At 39.8% G+C, this 26927-nt stretch overlaps 1 protein-coding gene across 2 annotated transcripts in view; it reads right to left on the reverse strand.

Annotated features, from left to right (window-relative positions):
- LOC306859586 (calcitonin gene-related peptide type 1 receptor-like) overlaps nt 1–25225 on the reverse strand; it is a 47850-nt gene extending 22625 nt beyond the window's left edge. Inside the window, exons 1-8 of one of the 2 annotated variants that reach the window (XM_079400688.1) lie at nt 25137–25225; nt 17206–17294; nt 15394–15547; nt 10728–10835; nt 9895–10007; nt 9718–9809; nt 9070–9193; nt 254–413 (exon numbers count right to left, since the gene is read on the reverse strand). In XM_079400688.1, coding sequence (XP_079256814.1) covers nt 254–413; nt 9070–9193; nt 9718–9809; nt 9895–10007; nt 10728–10835; nt 15394–15547; nt 17206–17259 — 805 coding nt within the window. In that variant the 5' untranslated portion in view covers nt 17260–17294; nt 25137–25225. The remainder of the gene's footprint in view (nt 1–253; nt 414–9069; nt 9194–9717; nt 9810–9894; nt 10008–10727; nt 10836–15393; nt 15548–17205; nt 17295–25136) is intronic. The other variant, XM_079400687.1, reaches the window with a different exon arrangement.
- Between the last annotated feature and the right edge of the window lie 1702 nt (nt 25226–26927).

Below are 26927 nucleotides of genomic sequence, written 5' to 3' on the forward strand. Positions count from 1 at the left end.
ATTCTATTGTATTCTATTGTATTGTATATAAACATTCTACAGTCTATACACAGTATTAAGTTCATTCACATAAGAAGTAACTGTAATTAAACTAAAAAAATAAGAGCAATCCCTTACTTTACTTTTTCAAGGGAAAAGTAATTAAATTACAGTAACTAATTGCTTAGTAAATAGTTACACCCAACACTGGTCATGAGACGGTCAGAGATGAATTGATGAAGACTCGGATGCAGCATCAGATCGGAGTACAAACCCCAGCCGAGGACATAATACCAGCCCAGCTGCTGCTCTCCCACGAACACGGCCACGATGACGAGCGTGTGCAGATAGATGCCCTCACACAGCATCCAGAAATAGTTGGAGCAAGAGGTGTATTGCATGATACCGGCCAGCAGCTTACAGCCGATCTGAGACTGAGCATCAACAACAACATGAGCATGAAATATACACATATGTGACCCTGGAGCACAAAAGCAGTCATGAGTAACACAGGTATATTTGTAGCAATAGCTAACAATACATTGTATGGGTCAAAACTATCCATTTTTCTTTTATGCTAAAATCATTAGGATATTAAGTAAATTTCCTACCGTAAATATATCAAAACGTAATTTTTGATTAGTAATATGCATTGCTAAGAACTTCATTTGAACAACTTTAAAGGAGATTTTCTCAATATTTAGATTTTTTTGCTCCCTCAGATTCCAGATTTTCAAATAGTTGTATCTCAGACAAATATTGTCCGATCCTAACAAACCATACATCAATGGATTATTTATTATCTTATTTTTTCAGCTTTCAGATAATGTATAAATCTCAATTTAAAAAATATTACCTTTATGACTGTTTTTTCCCCTTTTTTTTTTCAGAATGAGATTTATTGCCAAGCATTTTTACACACACATACACAAGGAATTATGGTGACAGGTTATTAAATCAGATAATGTATATATATTTACTTTGTAATTGTACAAAAACAAATGGTTGAAATGTGAAATTATTATAATATTAAACATTAAAATGACTATACAATATATTATCTAGGAAACGTTTACTGTTTTTTATTTTTTTATATTTTTAATGTTTATGAAAGCTTATTTGTAATTAACACAGGAATCTGTATACAGTATGTATTTCTGTTTTTACTTGAATTTTAGCAAAGGTTTTAGTATATTTTAATACATCTGTACATGAGTGCAAAGTACTTTGTTTTTTTTTAAATATGTCCATATATTTTTTTATTACTTTTTATTCATTAGTTTTAGTTTACTTAGTTTTAGTTATTTTGGTACTTTATTAAATTAAACAAAAATGAGAATTTGCTGAAGTAAAACTGAAGTAAAATAAGTAGATTTTTTTTGTTTTGTTTTTGTCTTTAATTTTATTTCAAGTAACGTCTCGGTTACGTATTTAACCCTCGTTCCCTGAAGGATCCCTGGAGTTCCCTGCATCCAGCTGCCGCTTATCACAGCGTGAGTATAAGAGGCAGCAGGTTCACCGCATTAATTCATGCTTTCGCTGAGGAGCCGAGCCGGTGACCCGGCAGCTCAGCAGTGGTACAGCGACTGTGGCGACGGGACGTGACGTCTTCGTTCCCTCCTTCAGGGAACGAGGGTTACATATGTAACCGAGACGTTCCCATTCAGTCTGTCTCTCCGAGACAGGTCGGATGACCGACGAAATTGGGATCCCTACCAAAGCGCCACAGGAGCTGCCCCTTCCAGTGCCCTGTGTAGGCCTCCTGATCCTTCCTATAAGGTAGACGATAGGACCGGGCTCTACACAGAGGAGGTCAACTACTGTTGTTCCTTGAGCAACCCAAACAGTAGGGCTTGGATAACACTAGAAAGCGTGCCCTTCCGCTTGGAAGAGGCACACTGCGGAGTCACCTTCTCCCAGAGGGGGTTAAGTGACATTTAGACATGTGAAGTAACCCCGTAGGGCCCTATTGCACATGGAAGTCTCTGAGATGGCTTAGGCTGCATCATTAGAGATGGCAGAACATGGTCTGCCAGGGGAAAAACGGCTCTATTAAGCATAACGTGGAATACACATATGGCATCCCGACAGGGTCTCTCATATGGGCACTAGCCTCACAACAGATTTCAAGAATTCATTGGCTGAAAGGCCTGGCACCGGACGCTCCGCCACGTCCGGACGCCGGAGTGCTGGAGAACTCGACAGGGTTTGCCTGATTAAGGAACTTTCTGGAGAATTAGGCGTAAGGACGCCGCAAGCCGACTTTGAGCCGGGCCTCTCAGTACCACTACCCATTTGAGGTGAGAACACAGGAGGAAACTGGTTTGACATGTAGGCTATAAAACCTAGCGAACGTTTTGGGAGTTGCCCAACCCGCAGCTCTACAGATGTCTGCTAGCAAGGCACCACGAGCCAGCGCCCAGGACGATGCGACACCCCTAGTCGAGTGAGCATGCAACCTGAGCGGATAGGGCACACCTTGTGCTTCATAGTCCAAGGTGATGGCATCCACTATCCAGTGGGCCATCCTCTGCTTGGAGACTCTGCTCCGTAACAGACAAAGAGCTGTTCTAAGGTCCTGAAGCTCTGAGTTCTATCCACGTACTGTTGCAGTGCGCGTACAGTACAGAGCAAAGCTAGGGCTGGGTCTGCCTCCTCCAGGGGCAGCGCTTGCAAGTTCACTACCTGGTCCCTGAAGGGAGTGGTAGGAACCTTGGGCACATAGCCGGACCGGGGCCTCAGTGTTGCACTGGAGTCAGTCGGCCCAAGCTCAAGGCACAATTCGTTGACCAAAAATGCCTGCAGGTCCCCCACCCTCTTGATCGAGGCCAACGCAGTCAGGAGTAGGGTTTTCATAGAGCGAAACTTCAACTCGACTGACTGCAAGGGCTCAAAGGGGGCAGTTTGTAGGGCTCTTAGCACCAATGCCAAATCCCAAGAAGGTAGGGAGGGAGGCCTAGGAGGATTTAACCTCCTGGCCCCCCTAAGAAACCTGACAACCAGATCGTGCTTCCCCACCGACCTCCCCTCTACGGCAGAAATAGCAGCAATATAAACATTAAGGGCGGAGGGGGAAAGCCTACGCTCCAACCCTTGTTGCAAAAAGGAAAGCACGGCTTTCAACGAACAGGTTCCACTTCAGAGCATAGGCCCGTCTTGTGGACGGTGCACGTGCTGAAGCGATAGTGAGTGCTACCTCCTGGGGTAGGTCACATAGAACCTCCGCGTCCCATCCAGGGACCACACGTGGAGTCCCTGCCAGAGGGTGCCCTGTCTCTGAGAAAGCAGATCCTTCCTCAGAGGAATCGGCCAGGGAGGGGCTGTCGCGAGGAGCATGAGTTCTGGGAGCCAGGTCCTGTTGGGCCAATATGGAGGTCCTGCTCCTCGTCCTCCCTGATCTTGCACAGTGTCTGTGCTAGTAGGCTCACTGTGGGGAACGCATATCTGCACAGGCCCTGTGGCCAGCTGTGTGCCAGTGCATCCGTGCCGAGCGTTGCCTTGGTTAGGGAGTAGAACCACTGGTAGAGGGTGGTGTCCGGAGATGCAAACAGGTCTACCTGAGCAACTCCGAACCGATTCCAAATCAGCTGGACCGCCTGGGCATGGAGTCTCCAATCTCCTGGAAGTGCTGCTTGAGACAGCTCGTCGGTTGCCCGATTGAACACTCCGGGGATGTGGATGGCACGACGGGACCTCAGATGCTTCTGACTCCAGAGGAGGAGGTGGCGGGCGAGTTGCGACATTTGATATACGCAACGGTCGCAGTGTTGTCCATACAGACCAGAACGTCCATGCCCTGAAGGCGCCCTCTGAGGCGGCTCAAGGCAAGGCGTACTGTCAGCAGCTCGAGGCAATTGATATGCCAACGCAGTTGGGGACCCGTCCATACCCCTGACACTGCATGTCCGTTGTACGTGGCTCCCCAGCCGGTGGCCGAGGCATCTGTGAATACTACAGCATGCCTGGATACCTGCTCCAGGGGCACTCCTGCCCGAAGGAACGAGGAATCTGATCATAGGCTGAAGGTTTTGTGGCAGGCCGGTGTAATCTGAACCCGGTGAGTAGCGCGTTTCCACGCCCACCTCGGGATTCGGCCAAGGAGCCAGTGCTGAAACGGTCTCATATGGAGCAGACCGAGCGGAACTATGGCCGCAACTGCAGCCATATGACCCTGGAGCCTCTGAAAGAGTTTCAGTGGGACCACCGTCCTGCCTGATAAAGTCTTGAGGCAGTTCAGCACCGACTGAGCACGTTCCTGGGTGAGGCGTGCTGTCTGGTTGACCGAATCCAACTCCATGCCGAGAAAAGAGATCCTCTGCGTTGGCACGAGTTTGCTCTTTTCCCAGTTGACCCGAAGGCCCAACTGGCTGAGGTGCCTGAGCACCTGTGTGTGCACAACTGCTCTCGAGACTGTGCAAGTATGAGCCAGTCGTTGAGATAGCTGAGGATGCGCACACCCCGTTCTCTCAGGGGAACAAGGGACTTTGCGACTTTGGTGAAGATGCGAGGCGAAAGGGACAGCCCGAAGGGCAGGACATTGTACTGATATGCCGACTCTCGAACGCGAACCGCAGGAATGGCCTGTGTCGCGGGAGAATCGAGACCTTAAAGTCCTTCAGGTCGATCGCTGCAAACCAATCTAGGGGACAGACGCACCCGAAAATGCATTTCTGCATCAATATCTTGAATGGCATCTTGGGAAGTGCACGGTTCAAAACTCGCAGATCCAAGATCAGTCGTAATCCACCGATTTTCTTGGGCACAATGAAGTATGGGCTGTAAAACCCCGACCTCATAATGGCTGGAGGGACCGGCTCTATCGCGTCCTTTGCCAGCAGGACTGCGATTTCCGCACGCAAGACAGAGGCATCGACAGCCTTGACTGAAGTGAACCGCATGCCCCTGAACTTGGGGGGACGCCGGGCGAACTGAATCGCATAGCCGAGTCTGATGGTCCGCAGGAGCCACCGAGACAGACTGGGGAGCGATAGCCAGGTTCCGAGAGACTGTGCCAGCGGGACCAGCGGGGCCACCGATCTACCCACAGAGGGGAAGCGAGGTGGAACACAGGGACCCGCCCTGGGGCCTGTGATGGCCTGGCCTGTAACGGCAGGGGGCGGGGTCTGGGTGTGTAGTGTAACACTCACCTGATTCCTCCTCGTGCGAGAGGAAACACAGGAACCCGGCTTGAGGCTTGTGACAGCCCGGCGTTTGACGACTTGATGCGGGGGCTCGAGTGCTACCGCCCTTACCTGGTTCCACGAATGGGCAGGAGGGGTGCAACCACCTGCTGCCTGGCGAGAGAGGAAGAGGGAAGTGATCCCGTGATGCACGGTTCACCACTCTCCTCCTCTTGAGACCCAGAGACTGAGGAAACCGCTCTTTTATTGATGTTTTGGGTACCGCTGGCTGCTGGGCCAGCGGCGGAACAAAAACAAAACGAAACAAAAGATTCTCCACCCGGCCCTCCTCCGGGAGAGGGAGTGGTGCGGTCACCATCTCCCGACGAGCAGTCTTCTCCATCTCTGGGTCGCCCGTCTCAGGGCCTCTTGCACTTGCGCCTGGCGCCAGGTTTGGCGGGCGCCTGGACAGGCTGAGCGTCCTGCCTGCAACTGGCTCCACAATGCTGCCTGGTGGAAGGCTGCTGCGGGGACGGCCGCAGGGGGGCGTCCACGGCAACGACCAGGCTGACAGGCTGCTGCCGGGGTGGCGCATGATATGTTTGATCGCCTCAGTCTGCTTCTGTGCTGCCGAGAACTGCTGGGCAAAGCTCTCGACAGTGTCGCCGAAGAGGCCGGTCTTTGACACGGGAGCATTCAGGAACTGTACCTTCTCCTGCTCCTTCATGTCAGCAAGACACAGCCAGAGATGGTGCACCTGGACCACTAGCGTGGACATCGCACGACCCAGAGACTGTGCGGTCACCTTCGTCGCTCGAAGTGCGAGGTCCGTCGCAGCATGCAGCTCATGTAGAACTGCCAGGTCGTGACCACCCTCGTGCAGGTCTTTCAGGGCTTTGGCCTGGTGGACCTGCAGTAACGCCATGGCGTGGAGGGCAGAGGTCACCTCCCCACAGGCTCTATAAGCACTGCCAGTTAGACCTGACGAATACTTACAGGCCCCTGAGGGGAGAAAATTGCCAAAACAACTGCCATGAACCTTGTATGATTTTTTTTTTTTTTTTAAATATCGATATTCCGTCTTGGAGAATCGATTCAGTATTGCCAAACAACACGTGTATCAATATTTTCTTACACCCCTAGGGGAGCTGGCAACCGCACACTCCTAGTGTGACCGTCCTCAAGGAAATCGCTTTTCATTCCTGTGGGATCGCGACCACTGCTGCACTCGCTCGCTCTTTCTCACTCGCAGGATAGGAGAGCAGCAGTGATGCACCGCCACTCGGCTCCGAAGCGAAAGGATGAATTAATGGGTGCACCTGCTGCCTCTTATACTCACGCTGTGATCAGCGGCAGCTGAATGCAATGTTCGCATGCCAAAGTCCATTGTTTCTAGTTACACTCAAAGTGGATTGGTCTCTCTGGCGAGATCCCAATTTCGCCGGTCATCCGACGTCACTCGGAGTGACCGACTGAATGGAAACAAAAAATATTTTTATGGTTTTAGTTTAATTTAATATAGAAAAATATATATGATTTTTTAACAAATATTTATGATTTTGTTTCAGTAAATTAACTTTTGTTTTTGTCAGTTATTTCAGTTTTAGTTATTTTAGTAAATCGAGTTAAACTAAAAAAAAAAAACATGAGAATGGCTGAAACAAAACTGAAGTAAAATAATTTGTTGTTTTTTTTTAAATATTTTATGTCAGTTAACATTTATTTTATTTCAAGTAACGCACATGTTTTTTAACGGTTTTAGTTTATATAATTTTTAACAAAGCAGATTTTATTTAAATAACATATATATGATTTTTAAACAAAACAGATATTCTTTGTTTTATTTTTAAGTGCAGACATTAATTTTGACACGTTTGTAATCTCTCTATTTTTCTAATTTGATCGAGAAACATCATCAAACTCCTAGAGTTCTTTTCTCTGTTATAAACTCGGTACTAAATCCTTCTGTACAGACTTTCCAGAATCCTACCAGTGCATTATGTGAAGATTTCTTGAATCATTTTGGGGACAAAATTACTCATCTGAGAGCTCAAATACAAGTGACCAATGATGAAATGATGACGTTAATGAGTCCATCGGCCTCTTGGACCACTTTTAATTCTATCTCCCTGCAATCTTTAAAGGAAGTAATCACAAAACTAAAACCCTCCCCAAGCCCCCATGATATTATACACCCTCGCTACTTGAAGCAAATAATTGATACTGTAGGATCAGGGCTTGTATCTCTACTCAATAAATGTCTGCAATCAGGGTTCATCCCTGATAGTTTAAAAATGGCCACAGTCACCCCTGTGCTAAAGAAACCCTCACTGGATGCTTCTATTTTAGCAAATTTTCGGCCTGTTTCTGTTCTACCTTTCATCTCTAAGGTGATGGAAAAAATTGTCTCTTTACAACTCCAGTCGTTTTTAACTAATAATCACATCTATGAGACTTTTCAATCAGGCTTTAAATCACTGCATAGTACTGAAACTGCCCTTGTAAGAGTTCTTAATGATATTCTAATGGCCACTGATTCTGGTGATTCTGTCATTTTAGTTATGCTGGACCTGTCTTCAGCCTTCGACACTGTTGATCATGCAATTCTCATCTCTCGCTTGGAGTCTTATGTGGGTCTGGGAGGGGCGGTTTTAAATTGGTTCAAATCTTTCCTAACAAATAGAACTTTCTCAATTAAAATAGGAAATTTCTCTTCCTCTTTACGCAAGCTAACCTGTGGTGTACCCCAGGGGTCTGTTCTTGCACCTACTCTCTTTTCTCTCTATCTACTTCCCTTGGGGTCCATCTTTAGGAAACACGGCGTTTCTTTTCATTGTTACGCTGATGATATGCAAATCTATCTGCCTTTGACCACGGAAAAAAAGCATGTTCTTAATAGTTTATCAGCATGTCTGGATGACGTAAAATCATGGCTCTCAAAAAATTTCCTTTTTCTAAATTCAGATAAATCGGAAGTTATTGTTTTTGGCCCCTCTGAAACTAGAACACAAAATATACCTAATCTTGAGTTCTTAAATTTAGCTATTTCATCCCGAGTGCGAAATCTGGGTGTGGAAATCGACAACGGCTTGAAATTTGACAGACAAATCAGCTCTGTAGTAGGTTCTAGTTTCTTTCATCTTCAATCTCTCTCTAAAATTAAAACCTTTCTTTCTAATGCCTCTTTAGAGGTTGCTATCCATGCCTTTATTACATCTCGGCTGGATTACTGCAACTCTCTATATTATGGTGTTTCAAAGACTCAAATTTCCCGTTTACAAGTCGTTCAAAATGCAGCAGCTAGATTCCTGAAGGGATGTAAAAAATTTGATCATGTTACACCCCTTCTGAGATCTCTACATTGGTTACCTGTTCAGTATAGAATTGAATATAAAATTCTATTACTTGTCTACAAATCTTTAAATAATCTTGCACCATCTTATCTGACGGACTTACTCCACCCATACACTCCTAAGCGAGGACTTAGATCGGGAAACAAATTCCTCCTTCAGATTCCCAGAACCCGCTTGAAAAAAAAGGGGAATAGAGCCTTTGAAGTGGCTGGCCCCACTCTCTGGAATAATCTCCCGACCCAAATTAAAATGGCTTCCACTTTATCTGAGTTTAAATCTGCTCTCAAAACTCATCTGTTTGTCTCGGCTTTTAACATGTAATTCATCCTGTTTTTATTGTTTCTAAGTGATTATTGATTGTGTTTCTTTCTTGTGTATCTATACTGTAATTATTGTACAGCACTTTGGTCGGCTGGCGGCCGTTAGTAAATGTGCTTTAGAAATAAACGGAACTTGAACTTGAACTTGAACTTGTAATGCTTTCTCCTCTCTGTTTTTTGTGGCTCCCATGACTCAGTTTGGAAAACTGCACAGTATGTTACAGTAAGTGTTTATGAGACACAGCTCATGAGGCTCATATATATACACACTGTCATATACAATATATATGCACCTACCGAATCCGTTCTGGTCCGCTGATCTCCGGTGACGAAGTAGAACCAGGCAATGGTGGCGAACGAGTTCAGGATGAAGGAGGTGAACATGTTTTTATGAAGAGTGATTCGCTGGCAGCTCAAACACCTGCACAGACAACAACCAATCACTTACACTGCCAGCCAAAACCTGCTGAACAGTAAGATTTCTAATGCTTCTTAAAGAAGTCTCTTCTGCTCACCAAGCCTGCATTTATTTAATCCAAAATACAGCAAAAGCAGTCAAATTTGAAATAAAAATAACTGTTTTCTATGTGAATATGTGTTAAACTGTAATTTATTTCTGTGATGTGCAGCTGTATTTTCAGCATCATTACTCCAGTCTTCAGTGTCACATGATCTTCAGAAATCATTCTAATATACTGATTTACTGCTCAACAAACATTTCTGATTATCATCAATGTTGAACACAGTTGAGCATCCCTGCAAATTTTACTGCTTTTGCTGTTCTTTTGATCAAATAAATGCAGGCTTGGTGAGCAGAAAAGACTTCTTTAAAAATAAATTAAAAATCTTGTTCAAAAACTATCACATAAAGATCCACTACTGTCTCGTGTATTCTGCTCTATTGATCACAGACTGACAGAAACATCATCAGTCTTCATGACGTACTTGAAGTATGAGAAGATGCAGATGGAGATGAGCAGCGATATGATGGACAGCCCTTGTCCCACCATCACCAGATAATAATTAACTAACATGAGCTGCAGGAGAAAGCACACACACACACATGTGATGGGAGGCAGGATTAAGAATCACTGATTTCATGTGTAAAAGTGAAGCTCTGACCTTGTGTTTCTGTTTAGTGTACTCTAAGCACTGTGTGTAGTTGGACCACAGACGGTTGCTCTCCGGATGACGAAACCACTGACCGTCCGAGTCACACACTTTGGTCACTTTCTCTGACGAGAAATGTCACACACTTCATTTGGGAAAATTGTTTGCCACATTCACTTTTTTCCAGATTCTTTTTTATTATTATTTTAATTATCTTTTAATGGTTAAATTAAGTGTTTTTAATCATGAAATAATTTAACAACAACTCATTAAAAGTTTAATTTAAGTAAATAAAATAAATAAATAAATACATGTAATTTTAAATCAGTTTTATTATTCCCCCAAATTCCATTTTCATTGGTAAACCAAAAAAAAATGATTCCAACTAATTAGTTGGAATCATGAAACTAATACAATTTAGCAACAATTTATTGAAAAATTACACTCTAGGGCTCTAGAAATCCATTTTATTTTTTAATATTTTTTTTTTTAATATTTTTTTTCCATTTTAATTCTGTTTTAATGGTTAAATTAAGAGCAATCAAAAAATAATAACCAAAAAGCATATATATATATATACATAGCATATTATTGCTCTTTTGTTGGTTTTGATTGCTTCTATTGTCCTCATTTGTAAGTCGCTTTGGATAAAAGCATCTGCTAAATGACTAAATGTAGGTAAATGTAAAAATGTAAATAACAAATCCCAGATTTCAACAAGATCTCAGACTTTTGGACCCCACTGCATGTAATGTTGGTGGTATATATGAATTATGGAATAACATTTATATGATCTGCTGTTGGTTGATCTGCATGGCTGTGATTGACAGGCATCATCAGCTCACCGGTTGGATCAAAGTCCTTGTAGTAGGCGGGGCAGAACTGGACAGCGGTGCCGGGGGTGGAGTCTCCCCAACAGAGCCAACCATCCCAGGTGCGGTTACAGTACGGGCCTGCAGGGGGCGACGCACAGACACACACACACACACACACACACACACACACACACAGACAGACAGACAGATACACACACACACACACACAAACACACACACACACACACCATAGTAAAGAAAACCATCTTCACTGATCTGAATAATCACCCTATTGTCTTCTCTGGAGCTGCTTAACTGCTGCAAATGAATTAGTTTCATAATTGACTAATTTTACTACATTAACACTGATACTTTAATGTTTATCATGAATCGATCTGTATTGTATAAAACACTATAGAAATAAATGTGACTTGACTTGAGAATATTGAATTTTTTACCAGTGAAATACTGAAACATCATTAAAGCAAAATAAATGTGACTTGTTTTCAGAGAACAGATTTTGATATCAAGCTCAAAGTGTTATTTTTATTTATTATAAATTATTATATATTATATTATTTTTATTATTTTATATATTATTATATACTATTATAGACCTCTCCTGGAGCCGACACCTTATTGTGGTGGAGGGGTTTGCGTGTTATTATGATCCCAAGAGCTATGTTGTCCGGGGCTTATGTCCCGGGTAGGGTCACCCATGGCAAATAGGTCCTGGGTGAGGAGCCAGACGAAGAGCGGTTCAAGAGACCCCTAATGAAGAGAAAGATCATGGAGAAATGTTTTCCCTTGCCCGGACGCGGGTCACCGGGGTCCCCCTCTGAAGCCAGGCCTGGGGGTGGGGCTCGATGGCGAGCGCCTGGTGGCCGGGCCTATACCCATGGGGCCCGGCCGGGCAAAGCCCAAAAAAACGACATGGGTCCCCATTCCAATGGGCTCACCACCCATAGGAGGGGCCATGGGGGTCGGGTACAGTGTGAGTTGGGTGGCAGCCAAAGGCGGGGACCTTGGCGGTCCGATCCTCGGCTGCAGAAGCTAGCTCTAGGGACGTGTTCTTTCTTGGTTGACACGCATTTGTAACATCGCGGTGACATCGGGGGCAGTGCCTCTGGATTGGCAGACCGGGGTGGTGGTCCCCCTCTTTAAGAAAGGGGATCGGAGGGTGTGTTCCAACTATAGGGGGATCATACTCCTCAGCCTCCCCGGGAAGGTTTATTCAGGGGTGCTGGAGAGGAGGGTTCGTCGGATAGTCGAATCTCGGATTCAGGAGGAGCAGTGTGGTTTTCGTCCTGGACGTGGAACGGTGGACCAGCTCTACACCCTTAGGAGGGTCCTGGAGGGTGCATGGGAGTTTGACCAACCAGTCTACATGTGTTTTGTGGATCTGGAAAAGGCATTCGACCGTGTCCCTCGGGGACTCCTTTGGGGAGTGCTCCGAGAGTATGGGGTGTCGGACACCTTGATCAGGGCTGTTCGCTCCCTGTACAACCGGTGCCAGAGCTTGGTCCGCATAGTCGGCAGTAAGTCGGACTCGTTCCCTGTGAGGGTTGGACTCCGCCAGGGCTGCCCTTTGTCACCGATTCTGTTCATAACTTTTATGGACAGAATTTATAGGCGCAGCCAGGGTGTTGAGGGGGTCCGGTTTGGTAACCTCAGGATCGGGTCCCTGCTATTTGCAGATGATGTGGTTCTGTTGGCTTCATCGGGCCGGGACCTTCAGCTCTCACTGGAGCAGTTCGCAGCCGAATGTGAAGCGTCTGGGATGGGGGTCAACACCTCCAAATCCGAGACCATGGTCCTCAGCCGGAAAAGGGTGGAGTGCTCACTCCGGGTCAGGGATGAGATCCTTCCCCAAGTGGAGGAGTTTTAGTATCTCGGGGTCTTGTTCACGAGTGAGGGAATGATGGAGCGGGAGATCGACAGACGGATTGGTGCGGCGTCAGCAGTGATGCGGGCGCTGCATCGATCTGTCGTGGTGAAGAAAGAGCTGAGCCGAAAGGCTAGGCTCTCGATTTACTGGTCGATCTACGTTCCCACGCTCACCTATGGTCACGAGCTGTGGGTAGTGACCGAAAGAATGAGATCGCGGATACAAGCGGCCGAAATGAGTTTCCTCCGTAGGGTGGCTGGACTCTCCCTTAGAGATAGGGTGAGAAGTTCAGTCATCCGGGAGGAGCTCAGAGTAGAGCCGCTGCTCCTCCGCATCGAGAGGAGCCAGATGAGGTGGCTCGGGCATCTGGCTAGGATGCCTCCTGGACGCCTCCCTGGGGAGGTGTTCCGGGCATGCCCCACCGGGAAGAGACCTCGGGGAAGACCCAGGACACATTGGAGAGACTATGTCTCTCGGCTGGCCTGGGAACGCCTTGGGATCCATCTGGAAGAGCTGGATGAAGTGGCCGGAGAGAGGGAAGTCTGGGTTTCCCTGCTTAGGCTGTTGCCCCCGCGACCCGATTCCGGATAAGTGGGAGATAATGGATGGATGGACTATTATAACATTCATTATTATTAATAACATTAATAATATTTAAATTAGATTTTTTTTTGCAGTTTTAATTTGAGTGATTATTATGTGTATAATTGTATTAATTATTTAGTAATTATATATATATATATATATATATATATATATATATATATATATTTAATAGCAATAATAATAATAATAATCATCATTATTATTATTAATAATAATATTATTATTATTTTGAAACATACATTTAACAAAGTTGTCAATAGGGTAAGAAAGATAAATAATATATATCAAAATAAAATAAAATATATAATAATTAAATTAATAATAATATAATAATTATTATTATTATTATTATTATTATTACTATTTTGAAACATATTTAACAAAGTTGCCAATGGGGTAAGAAAATACTACTACTACTACTAATAATAATAATAATGATTAGTGTTAATAATAATGCATTGTTATAATTCAAAATGTATACAAAATATTCACTGAACAAAGACTGTTATGTTTAGCTGTTTTTCTGTAAGTACATTAACAGAATAAACCCTGGTTTATGAAGCAGAAACACTCGAGACTAAGGCGAGTTTCCTTATAACTCTCCAGTGTACAATCACAGGAAACAAACTCTGACGCTACAGATCACTTCCTGTCTTTCAGAAGAGAGAACAGCCACGCTGCAGTGGATTCTGGGAGTTTTATCTCCACACCAGCCACAAAGAGACCATTAGATTATGAGTTTAAATCTGACCATTATGGTTACTTACTAATTATTACTGTATGTTCATTAAACCATTATCAGCTTCCTCCAAGTCCCTCCATAAAAGACTGAACGATCATGATGTGAATCCATTATCATTCCCACCGGACACAAACACAGGAAACAATTACATTACAGGTAGATATCAATATTAATGGAAGAAAATCTGAGTCTTTATTGAAGCTGCTTTGCTACGCAGTTTAGGGGTTTTATAATTAAACTAAACTTTAAAAAAATATTTAAATTAATTAAAATAAAACAATCTTTAACTGAAATATAAAATAAAATTAAATAAAGTAAACCCTTAAAAGATTTTCTTCAATTAGTCGACAAGGCAACATTTCTCATTTTCATTTAGTTTAACTGGAATAAAAAATAATAAAAGCTATTCAGACATTTACCAACACAAAAACTTGCTCAAAACACTCAAAAAAACTTTAGCTGAAATGAAAACAAAAACAGAAAATATAAAAATTAAACTAATTCATTATATCTGTTATGGTACGCTCCTCGAAGGACTGCAGGAACCAGCAGGTAGGTCGAAAAACGGATCTTTAATAACACAAGAGTTTCATAATACAAGAACACAATCTCTAGACGACGTAACTTTATGACTTGACAAAGACATAAGGAGAACTGAGGACTTATAAAGACCGGGGAACAAAGGAGCAAACTAGATAATTAACACAAAACAGGTGACAGGACTAAACGATGATTACTAATTAACTAAACCAGAACAGGAACTACCAAATAAGGTCAAAAGGGGACTAAACAGAAACAGACACGTAACAATATCACACTATAACAGAATATCACACCATTAAAAGAAAATAAATCAGACTTGTTTATGGACAAATATTGCCAGGGCTATTTTAGCATTGTTATTTCGAATATTTTAAATTAGCATTTTAATTTCGTTTTTAATTTTAGTTTAAGTTTTAGACATTTTTGCGTGTGCTTTTGCCATTTATTTATTTTTTAAATATTTCTATTTATTCCAAATTTTGTTTTTCAGTTTAAGTTTTAGTAAATAAATGACAAAATAATAATAATAATAATATTATTTTATTTCAGTTTTTTTGCCAAGGCAATGTTTCTAATGTTCATGTGTTTTTTTATTTTTTTATTATATATTTTTATTTATATTGTATTTTATTTCAGCTTTATTTAAATTAATGACGACTATTTTTTTTAAGTTTTTGTTAACAATAACACCACAGATAGTGTGATCTTGTTTTAAAGATATATTTAACAAAGATGCTGAGGGGCCAAAAATGAATAATATATTAGGCTAATATAATAAATACATTCACTGAAAAAAAACTTAATATGTTATGCAATTCTGCTTCTTAAGAAAGCCTTCAGAATCCTTGTATCGTGTATTCACAAGTATTAATGTAATGTTTTAATGATCGCTATTGCTCTGTATTTGTGTGTCTCACCCGGGTCTCTGTGCGGCGGATCGTATATGATCTTTAGGTAACACTCAAACTGAGCCGAGAGGATCTGCTTGCCCGTCACACCCAGGTCAGCAGAGGATTCTGGGATATCGCTCACCTGCTCCGCCGCCACGAACATGTCTTCACCGCGACACAGCTGCGACATTACACAGAAAACAGCACACTTCACAATCAGAGCTCACTCACTAACACCAGCGCACATGAACTGATTCAATACTGTTGAGTGCTTTTATCATTACACTCAAAAAATGCTGGATTATTATTATTATTTTTTTTTGTACCCAAATGCTGGATTCAGCCTATTGGGTCATTTTATTGGGTTGTTTTTAATATTTTTACCCAGGCGCTGGGACATTTTTAATGCTGGGTTATTTTTTTCTACCTAACCGCTGGGTTGAGCTTGTCTCCGACGAAACAACCAGCTGCGGAGTTACAGAGAAATCACAGAGAATACAGAGAAACACTCTTTCCAGGAAATAAAGGTTTATATACATTTTATAAAGTCTTTAATGTGGTGTTTCGCGTCAGCAGCGGTCATTTCGTGCTGGAAATGCCTTTTGCCTTGCATAACATAAATGGATTTTATTCGTTATAATACCGAGTGTAACTTAAAGTGCCTCTAATGGATTTTGGAAAATGATCTTTCATGCGGTGTAACACAGCTGAATGAAAACATCCAGCACAGTTTTAAATCTGAAAGTGCACCGTGTATAAAGTTATTGTCTCGCAAAAGAAAGAGTCGACTCTGAATCATTGAAACGAGTCGTTTTTAAAACTAATCCCAAGACATGTTGACTTCAACATGAGCCATTAGCATATTGCCGCCCACTTGTTGGTCTGAATGAAAATGCAAATTCATTTTTTGCCACTAGGTGCCGCTTTTAGAGCAGAAAAAAATGAGCTCTTTCCCCGGTAACGCTGTACACAAAGCAGCACTGCCTCACAAACACTGCTTTATCAGGCATTACATGAAATGAAAATGAGACCAATCGACCAATCATCGCAGATTAGCGTGACGCAAAGGAGGGGTTTGGAAAAATTAATCGTTAAACAAATCGTTTGGGAGTCCTTGAGCATGTAAGGAAAAAATAAATGCATATTATAAGACAATGAAAGTGTTTTTTAACCTTGCATGCATGTCAACCTGTTGTTGGGGACTCCCAAAACCAAAATATGAACCTTTTAGTACCCATAATAGGGGCATTTTAAAATGAAATAATAGAAATAAGAAAAAATTTAGAATATTATTAAATATACAAATACATATGTGACCATGGACCACAAAACCAGTCATAAGTGTCAATTTTGTGAAATTGAAATGTATTAATCATCTGAAAGCTGAATAAATAATATTTCCATTGATGTATGGTTTGCTATGATAGGACAATATTTGGCTGAGATACAACTATTTGAAAATCTGGAATCTGAAAAAAAATCAAAATATTGAGAAAATCTCCTTTAAAGTTGTTCAAATGAAGTTCTTAGCAATGCATATTACTAATCAAAATTAAGTTTTGATATATTTACAGTAGGAAATTTACAAAATATCTTCATGGAACATGATCTTTACTTATATCCTAATGATTTTTGGCATAAACGAAAAATGTATAATTTTGACCCATACGATGTATTGTTGGCTATTGCTACAAATATACCCCAGCGACTTCAGACTGGTTTTGTGCTCCAGGGTCACATATAGTCTTAAATATGTACAACATAACTCATCATTAATAAATCTACATTTAAACAGCTTATTGTTTGATAAATAATAATATGATATTTGCTGAGACTCACGTGAGTGTCCAGCAGTGTAGTGAGCAGCAGCAGGACTGAGGGGTTTGGTGTCATGATGATCTGAAGTTGGCGCTAGAGAGCATCTGTGTCTGCAGCACAAACACAAACATCTGCATCTTAACATTTGTGCTTCAGTGCAGGATCAGTGACATTAGTGTGAGACGTTCATGAGAACACGCTTGTTTACTCAGGGAGAGGATGCTGCTGTGAGTCTGTAAACACTGCGGTCAAAGCCCTGCGGCCGCAGATTCACACCACACTCCATTAAACACGCGCTTCCACATTAAACCTGCTCCTCACCAGACCTCAGGAGCTGACCAACACATTCATGATCAACTCTTCACAAAACAACACCATTCGGGGCTTTATAATAATAATAATAATAAACTTTATTTTATATAGCGCCTTTAAAAGTAGCATCTCAAAACTCTTTACAAATATGAAGTAAAAAAGACACGAGGGAGCAGATGAGGCCGAGACAACCTCCACACGCTTGAGTGTGGATAAGTTCTTAAAATTAACCCCTGTAGGTCTAAACAGGAGTCTTTGGGGTTTGCGCAGAAATGTCGGATAAGCGACAGGTTTAGATGTTGAGCATAACAAACTACGCCTTGACGAGCGATGTATGTAACGCTTAGGTCGCAGTATTCCAACACGACTGCAGAAAGCACGCATGTCATACTCCAAGACTGAGTTTCCCTTCAGGTTCAGCAACTGGCGAGCGGTGTACCTGAGAGCCATTCAGCCTTGCAGCGGTGTCAGTGGTGTACGTCCTGGGCCAGGCAACAGGAGAGTAAATTCCAACAAACAGCACTTAAAAATAAAAGCAGTAATCCAGCGTTCCACATCACAGTAGAATAAAAAGACATATACAGTCTTCACTGGCTCAAAAATCACAGAAACAAGTTAAACGAAACAGGAGAGAGGAGTGGCAGCCAAACGCGCCAGCGTGCCCTTTCGACCGGAAATGGGATAGTTCACCCAAAAATGTGCTCAGCCTCAACCTGTATGAATGTCTTTGTTCTGCTGAACACAAAGGAAGATATTCTGAAGAATGTGGGAAACTGAGCAGTTCTGGGGCACCATTGACTTCCATAGTTGTTTTTGTTCCTACTATAGAAGTCAATGGTGCCCCAAAACAGCCTGGTTACAAACTTTCTTCAAAATATCTTCCTTTGTGTTCAGCAGAACAAAGACATTCAGACAGGTTTGGAACTACTTGAGGCTGAGTAAATGATGACACAATTGTATTTTTTGGGTGAACTATCCCATTAAGTCTAAAGTTTCATGCATATTACAGTTTTTGTTTTCAACTGCTCATTTTCAAAACTTTGCCTCTCTCTTTACACAACTTTACACACAAATCCAAGAATTGCACACAAAATGCAAAATACCTCATATCTCTTGCAAAATGAAGCACTGCGTTTAAAATATCACAAACACATCTCAAAAGCAAACATTTGCAAACACCTTTGCATAATATTAATTCCTGTTAGATTTTTGTGTTACATAGAGAATTATGTGTTTATGAAATTGAAAACTGAGTCAAAGGTTGAGAATTAGTGTATGGTTTTGTAGATGTGTGCTTCTGCTAGATCTAATATTAATTACATGAAATACATGTACCATTAAATATATAATACATAACTATTATATAGTAAATAATATTATAATTAGTGTTGTTATTATCTTAAAACATTTTATAAAAAAAAACCATTATAAATAAAACATAATAACATACATAAAATGTATATAATTCTGTAAAAAAGAAGTATATATGAATCATATACAGTATGTATATTTTATGTACATTAATAAATTCAACATTAATTGTACTAAATACATGTAGCATATATTTAGCACACACATACATATATAAAATAACTAATTATTAATAAATAAAATATTATAATTTAAAAAAATAATGTTTCTATAAAAACAAAATGTTTATATGAATTATAAATGTATCTTTTTGTATATTTTGTATATTTATAGATCTAATATTAATTTTATGTAGCATTAAATATGTACTATATAACAAGTTATTATAATATTATTATTATTAATTTAATAATTTTCTTCAATAAATAAAATGTATGAATGATCAATCTTATTTATCTTTTGTGTATATTACTAGATTTAATATTAACGATACTAATTACATGTATCATTCTATATATGACATAACTAGTTTTATATAACTAATATTATATTTATAGATACACACACACAAAATATTTATTTAACAAAATGTATATTTTAAATTAAAAATGTATGTACAACAACAAATGATTATATACTATTATTAATTATTACAGATTATTATTAATTATTAAAACAAACATTATTATTTAATAAATAACATCCCTTATGATATTTTATATAAGAGCAATTTAAATTAAACACACCTCAGTGGGCAGCAATGGTTTAAACATAGATTCATCTAAAATGTTGACAAAATCTGTATAAAACAGCTTCATATCTTTAACTCGTCAGACTAAACTATTCTCAGTCGCTCATAACAACAATCACGTCACTCTTTCTCCTGTCTGAGTGTGTTTGCGATGAAAGAAAGGAAACACGTGGAGTGGATTATTATCAGCAGCTTTCTGTAATAACTGTGGGTCAAACTAAACTACTCAAACCACAGGACAGAACGAGCAGTGAGTAGTTAGTTAGCTACTGTCTGTGTTATTTGAGCTCTGAGAAGCGTTTGGTTTCCTGTTGGTTCGCTCTCTGCAGCGTCTCGAGGGGAGAAACCAGTGTTTGTGAACATTACACAGCCAGGCTTTCCCATGAGTTTCAGGTCAAAGGTCACCATCATGAGAAACATCCACTGGACAAACATCCCAGGATCTTTAATTACCACCACAAACCACCAGAGGATGAGTGTTATATCAGCATCACAGGCATGACACGAACCATCCCGCGGTAAAATCACTGTAACACATGATATCATCACAAACGGGGAGCAATATGATAAAATACATAAACAATTATTTTATTAAATAGTAATACAAAATGTGCAAACTAAAGGTGTTTGAAATCACTAGCATAACATTTCTTTTAATATTTAAATTTTCAGTTTATTTGTAAAAATAAATCAATAAATCACTGTATCATATGCCATTACAGCTAATTGCTTTCATAAATGGAAAAAGTAATAAAATACATGTTTAATATAAAATTACACAAAATAAATGATAACATTCTAAATAAACAATTACTTTATTAAATAATACTACAAAATCCGCAGGTGTTCAGAATCACTAGCCTAATGTTTTGTTGAATATATATATATATATATATATATATATATATATATATATATATACATACACACACACGCACACACCTAATTAGCTATATTTTAATTAATTAATTAATTGAATCACAAGCCAATTACTTATATAATTTCAGCAATATGACAAAATGCATAACTGTTTAATACAAAATTATAGAAAACAATTATAATATTCAAAATAAACAATTATTTTATACAAGACGTGGAAACTAATGGTTTGGAATTACTAGCATTACATTTTGTTTAAGATTTAAATAATATTAATATAAATAATATACTTTAAAAATAAAGTAAATAAAATCACTGTAACATGGCATTATGCTAATTGCTTTTATAAATACAGCAATAAAATAAAATGCATGAATGTTTAAGATAAAATGTCATTAAATAAATGCTAATATTCAAAATTAACTAAAATTTTATTAAATAATATTGCAAGATGTAATGAGTTTGGAATCACTAGCATGATGTTTTTTATATTTAAATATTAAATATATTTAAATAGTAATATTTGAATGCTAAATATATTTAAATAGTAATATTTGAATATTAAATATATTTAAATAAATATTCATTTAAAATATTGAAATAATTTATTCCATATCTGTGCATTTTTATAGCCTGACCGTGTTTGACTGTAGACTGTAAGTTAAAAGCTTCTGGTTCCTCATGGAGAAAGTTATTTCTGTTCTGAGGAGCAACAGGAAGCAGAAAGAGAAGAGAGGCCTGACTTCCTGTGCTGTCTGTGAGTTTCCATCCTGCTCTGTATCATGAGGACAAAAATAAGCCATTGTTGCACCTGCACAAACGAGACGAAACCGACAAATCACCTCCAAACACCTCAGTGTCTCACGAGCGCCGATCGCTCCGAATCCAGAGATTCCAGAAAACAGGAACATGATGTTGAGGTTTTAGAGCAGAACCAACGCCAAAACCTCATCAAACACAATCCTGATCATTTTACATTCACACTAATTACACGAATAACTGATAGATTACAACTCTATCAGTGTGTGTGTGTGTGTGTGTGTGTGTGTGTGAGACGTCCTCTTAGTCAAAGATTATACGCATTCTTATTTTCCCATTGCTGAGTCCAAAAATAACAGTGTATGACTGGAGGAGAGCCAGTAAACTACAACCAGACCACTGAGAGAAAGAGACCAAACACACACGCACACATACACACACACTGACACACTGTCCTTCATTACCTGACACATAAAATATTTAAACAATTTCTACGTAAAACAAACCAGATTTGTACAAATTCAGTACAAAATGTGAGTTCTGTTTTTCTGTGCAAAACTCACTGTCACTGCTGATGGTTGCTATGAGTTGTCAGGGTGCTATGAGTGGTTGTTAGGGCGTTGTCAGGGTGCTCTGAGTGGTTGTTAGAGTGTTGTCAGGGTGTTCTGAGTGGTAGGGTGTTGTCAGGGTGTTTTGAGTGTTACCAGGGTGTTCTGAGTGGTTGGTAGGGGGTTGTATGTGGTTGTAAGGGTGTTGTCAGGGTGTTTTGAGTGGTAGGCCGTTGTTAGGGTGTTTTCAGTGGTAGGGCGATGTCAGGGTGCTCTGGTTGGTAGGGTGTTGTCAGGGTGCTCTGACTGGTTGGTAGGGCGTTGTAGGTGGTTGTTAGGGCATTGTCAGGGTGTTCTGAGTGGTTGGTTGGGCATTGTAGGTGGTTGGTAGAGTGTCAGTGTGTTCTGATTGGTAGGGCGTTGTTAGGGTGTTCTGGATGGTATGGTGTTGTCAGTGTGTTCTGATTGGTAGGACGTTGTTAGGGTGTTCTGAGTGGTAGGGCATTTTCAGGGTGTTCTGGGTGGTACGGCGTTGTCAGTGTGTTCTGATTGGTAGGGCGTTGTTTGGGTGTTCTGGATGGTATGGTGTTGTCAGTGTGTTCTGATTGGTTGGGTGTTTTTAAGGGTGTTCTGAGTGATTGCTAGGGCGTTGTCAATGTGTTCTGATTGGTAGGGCGTTGTTAGGGTGTTCTGAGTGGTTGTTAGGACGTTGTCAGTGTGCTCTGATTGGTAGGGCATTGTTAGGGTGTTTTGAGTGGTTGCTAGGGCATTATCAGGGTGTTCTGTATGGTATGGCGTTCTCAGTGTGTTCTGGTTGTTAGGACATTGTCAGTGTGCTCTGATTGGTAAGGCATTGTTAGGGTGTTCTGAGTGGTTGTTAGGGGGTCGTCAGTGTGTTCTAATTGGTAGGGCATTGTTAGGCTGTTTTGAGTAGTTGCTAGGGCGTTGTCAGGGTGTTCTGGATGGTATGGCATTGTCAGGGTGTTCTGGTTGTTAGGGCATTGTCAGGGTGTTCTGAGTGGTTGCTAGGGCGTTGTCAGGGTGTTCTGGATGGTATGGCGTTGTCAGAGTGTTCTGGTTCTTAGGGCATTGTCAGGGTGTTCTGAGTGATTAGTAGTAGTGTGGGGAATCATTTAGAATCTCTTGATTCGATTCAAATTGATTTTCGAATCTGAATCAAATTTCAATTTGAAATACGCAGAGATTTGATTCTAAACTTTAATTTTATGTAACCAAAATTTAAAAGGAGCTGAAACTATAAAGGTGCCTACCTTTTGCATTATTAAAATGTGATTGGTTTATGTGAGCATCAAGTTGAGAGTCTTATGGAAAAGAATTGATTATTAGCAGGTTTTGATTGGTGGCCGACGGCGGTTCGTTTGAATAATATAATATACACCACTGCATTATCAATATTTAGTGATTTAGCCTCAGACACAGGATATGCCATTATAGAGCCTGTCTAAGGTCTGACTCTGAATTGCAGTGAAATCCCTCCTGATTCTCCAGGATGGCGTTTAGCTGCAGGACAGTGATCTGTTGAGCCAAATGAGAGACCTTGACCTGTTACAACTGTGAAATCTCCCTATATGGAGACCAGCAGCCAAGGAAACACATCTGGAACACTCAAAATACAGCATGAATCAGCATCTAAACCAGACTGAGGTTCTGTTCCAAACCCTAGTGAGCTCCCTTCATGAGCAGCTGCATACTAACTCAAATCAAACCTTGTTAGTGACCTCATTAGTAAAGCTGATGCGATTCAGGTGAACAAATGATTCCAATAGACATCAGAACACACAATAGTCTAACAAGCATAAAAATATAAAGCAAAAATAAATAATAAATTAATTAAAACAAAAGTATTGCATACAGCAGTCCATGTTTAATTAGACTGAACTATTTTCAACCAATAATTTACATTTTCTTCCATATTTTGGACCAAATTCTATTTATAATCATAATTCTAAATTATTTAAATTATTATTAGAATTTATAATTAACATTTCTCTCCTTTTTTCCACTGTAGTTGCTGTGCATTACATGATTACCTTGCTATGTGAAGGAATGTGTAATATTTCCTTTAAATTTGGCCAAAACAAGGCACCATAATCGGAAAAAATGCATGTGATGCCTTAAAATGCATCCTATCTAGTCTGCAAACTAGCTTTTGGAACAGAACCACATTGTTAAGATAAAAAAGTACATTCTATTCTTCTAACGACTAGAATTAAACAAAAAACACCTTGGCAACCACATTGCATTGCGAGGGAGTTGCACGTCTTCAGAAATCTAGTTTGTTAGATTAAAGCCACAAAGTAAACTCACAAATTGAGTTCAGCTCTTTCGAGGTTGTGAAAGCGATGGCGTAAAACTAACAGACCCTATTAATACACCAAACAGCTGCCTGGCAGGGCAACATGTCCCAGCAGCACAGGGTGGGCACTGTGCCCTCCGGCACTTGTGATGCCTCTTTAGTGCCCTTGAAAGTGGACATGGCTGAGAGGTTCACTACAGAGTCTTCAACACAGCCAGACTGACCACAAAACAATAACAGTCACATAACAGCAGCATGTCAATAAGCCATTTACAGACGTACATTTATTTTGTTGAATGCATTCTGTATTTGTCACAATATTCACTGCATTTTTAGAGAGAAAGAGTCTCCGAATCTGCATTTGAAATATAAGTCCTTTGTTATAAGTACTGTGGATTGCACCATAGCACATTAACATTGCGATACCATGATACTGATTGATTTCCATATTCATATACAATGATATTTAAATGATCCTACATGGTACATGTCCAAAAACCCATGGTATTTTTTTGTGGAATCTCCAACTAAAGAAATAAAAGCAGATTAATATTAAAATAACCGTTTATTTAACTATGCAATCTCTCTCTGTATATAAGCATATTATATTAGTAGCCTTGCAATGTAAAAACCACTTTTGCAGTAATTAACAAATGCTTTCAAATCGATATTAAATTATTTGTCATTAACATAAATTCACTTTTACACTTAAGACATTTTAAAATGATTACTATATGATATTTAAAGTGTCCTGCCATGGTAAGTTTTTGCTGAAACTCATCTAAGCATCTAATATTAATGCAAAAACTGTTGAATATCGTTCTGTACCAAAATACCAAATACATTCAACACGTTATTAAATCATTATTAGTTTTTCGCCGAGTTTAGCACAGACAGAGATCTGACAAGCACTCATTTCACAGTTGCTACGTTTATGAAACAACGCTATGAAAGACTATATAGAAAGAAAACGCCATGATAAATGAGAAATAATGAAAGCAGTGAAGTTTCGTACCGTTCTGAGTGTGTTTGGTCCTCATGAGCGTCTGAAGATCTGCGGCTCTCAGGAGACTACAGGCGGCGCGTCTCCTCCCCTGATACAGCGCTACATCAATCATCTGCCATTATTATATTACATTTGCATAATTATCAATATCAGGGATTTCATTTATTACACTTCAATGAATTGTTTGAAACAAATTAAAGGAGCATTTAAGTATGTTTTCAGTAGCGCGTGATGTTAGTACAATAGCGCCACCTGCCGTCAAAACGCGGCTATTGGTGGTGATGTTACACTCAAAATACCCAAATAATCATAAAATACATGCAGTAATCCACTAATCCCCACAGGGTCACTTTTTTAAAGGCGAGACACTGCAGGCAAAAACACTGTTTTTCATGCACCTGTCAATGTTTCTTATATACCACTTTATCTATTTCTGTCTGTAGATTTCTATTGCAATACATATCTGTTGGCTGTTTTCTCAAAATGAGATTTTTCTCCTGCACTGAGCCAAAAACCTCCACTTCAGCAGCACTTACTTACACCAAACATACATCTATCTTCTGAAGGTTTTTCCTGAGGGGTTTGTTCATATAGGCTATAATTTGCCAAAAGTGTTTTTGGTATATATTATAGTATCCACATATGTTAATGAATGCTACAGCATACTGTAGTATTAACTATAGTGAACTGATAAACTGTAATAAATACTGTAGTATACCTAAGTTTTTACTACAGTAAACTGTAGTGTATTGTAGTATAATATACCCTATAGTTGTAGAAAACTTAGTACAGTATTGGGTAAAGTCATTTGTTTATATTATTATAGTGGTTATATTACCACAGCAACTATAGAATTATCACAACAAATTAATTCAAGTATTTTACTATAGCATGGTTCAAAAACACCAGTATTTACTATAAATTACTATAGTATTTTAAAACATTCTAATGCAAAAAAAAAGAGATATCCAAAATCCCCTCTGTAAAAACCTTTAAAGAATTTAGAACCTGGTTTCATCCAATGTTGAGATTTTTGTTGTAGAAATGTATGCAAATTAGCATATATTTAATTAGATAACACCTCATTTGCATATTTCAACATAGCATTTCAAAAAACACTTAATACAAAAAATGTTTGTAATTCTTAATGTAATCAATGAACCGTGTAAGGGTGGTGATATCTATTAGTTCATTTGTTTCCCCTATGCAATGTCTCCCTTAAAGAAACACTAAGAACACTACAGAGGTCTACAGCTAAAACATTATAACACTGTAAGCATTTAGTGATGAACGAGTAGATTTGGTCCAAAATATGGAAGAAAATGTAAATTATTGGTTGAAAATAGTTCAGTCTAATTAAACATGGACTGCTGTATGCAATACTTTTGTTTTAATTAATTTATTATTTATTTTTGTTTTATATTTTTATGCTTGTTAGACTATTGTGTGTTCTGATGTCTATTGGAATCATCTGTTCACCTGAATCGCATCAGCTTTACTAATGAGGTCACTAACAAGGTTTGATTTGAGTTAGTATGCAGCTGCTCATGAAGGGAGCTCACTAGGGTTTGGAACAGAACCTCAGTCTGGTTTAGTTACTGATTCATGCTGTATTTTGAGTGTTCCAGATGTTTCCTTGGCTGATTTTGAGTAGATCTGGCTCTAAAATCTCTCTTGTCTTTATTCAAAGTTGATCTGGAAAGTTCTGTCAATCCAAAAGCATTGACTACTACTAGACCACTACTAGCTACTACAAAAAAAAAGAGAAAGAGAGAAAAACATAGTTAGACTACATGGCAA

The sequence above is a fragment of the Barbus barbus genome (genome assembly GCF_936440315.1).
Source record: "Barbus barbus genome assembly, chromosome: 40".
NCBI classification, from domain to species: Eukaryota; Metazoa; Chordata; class Actinopteri; order Cypriniformes; family Cyprinidae; genus Barbus; species Barbus barbus.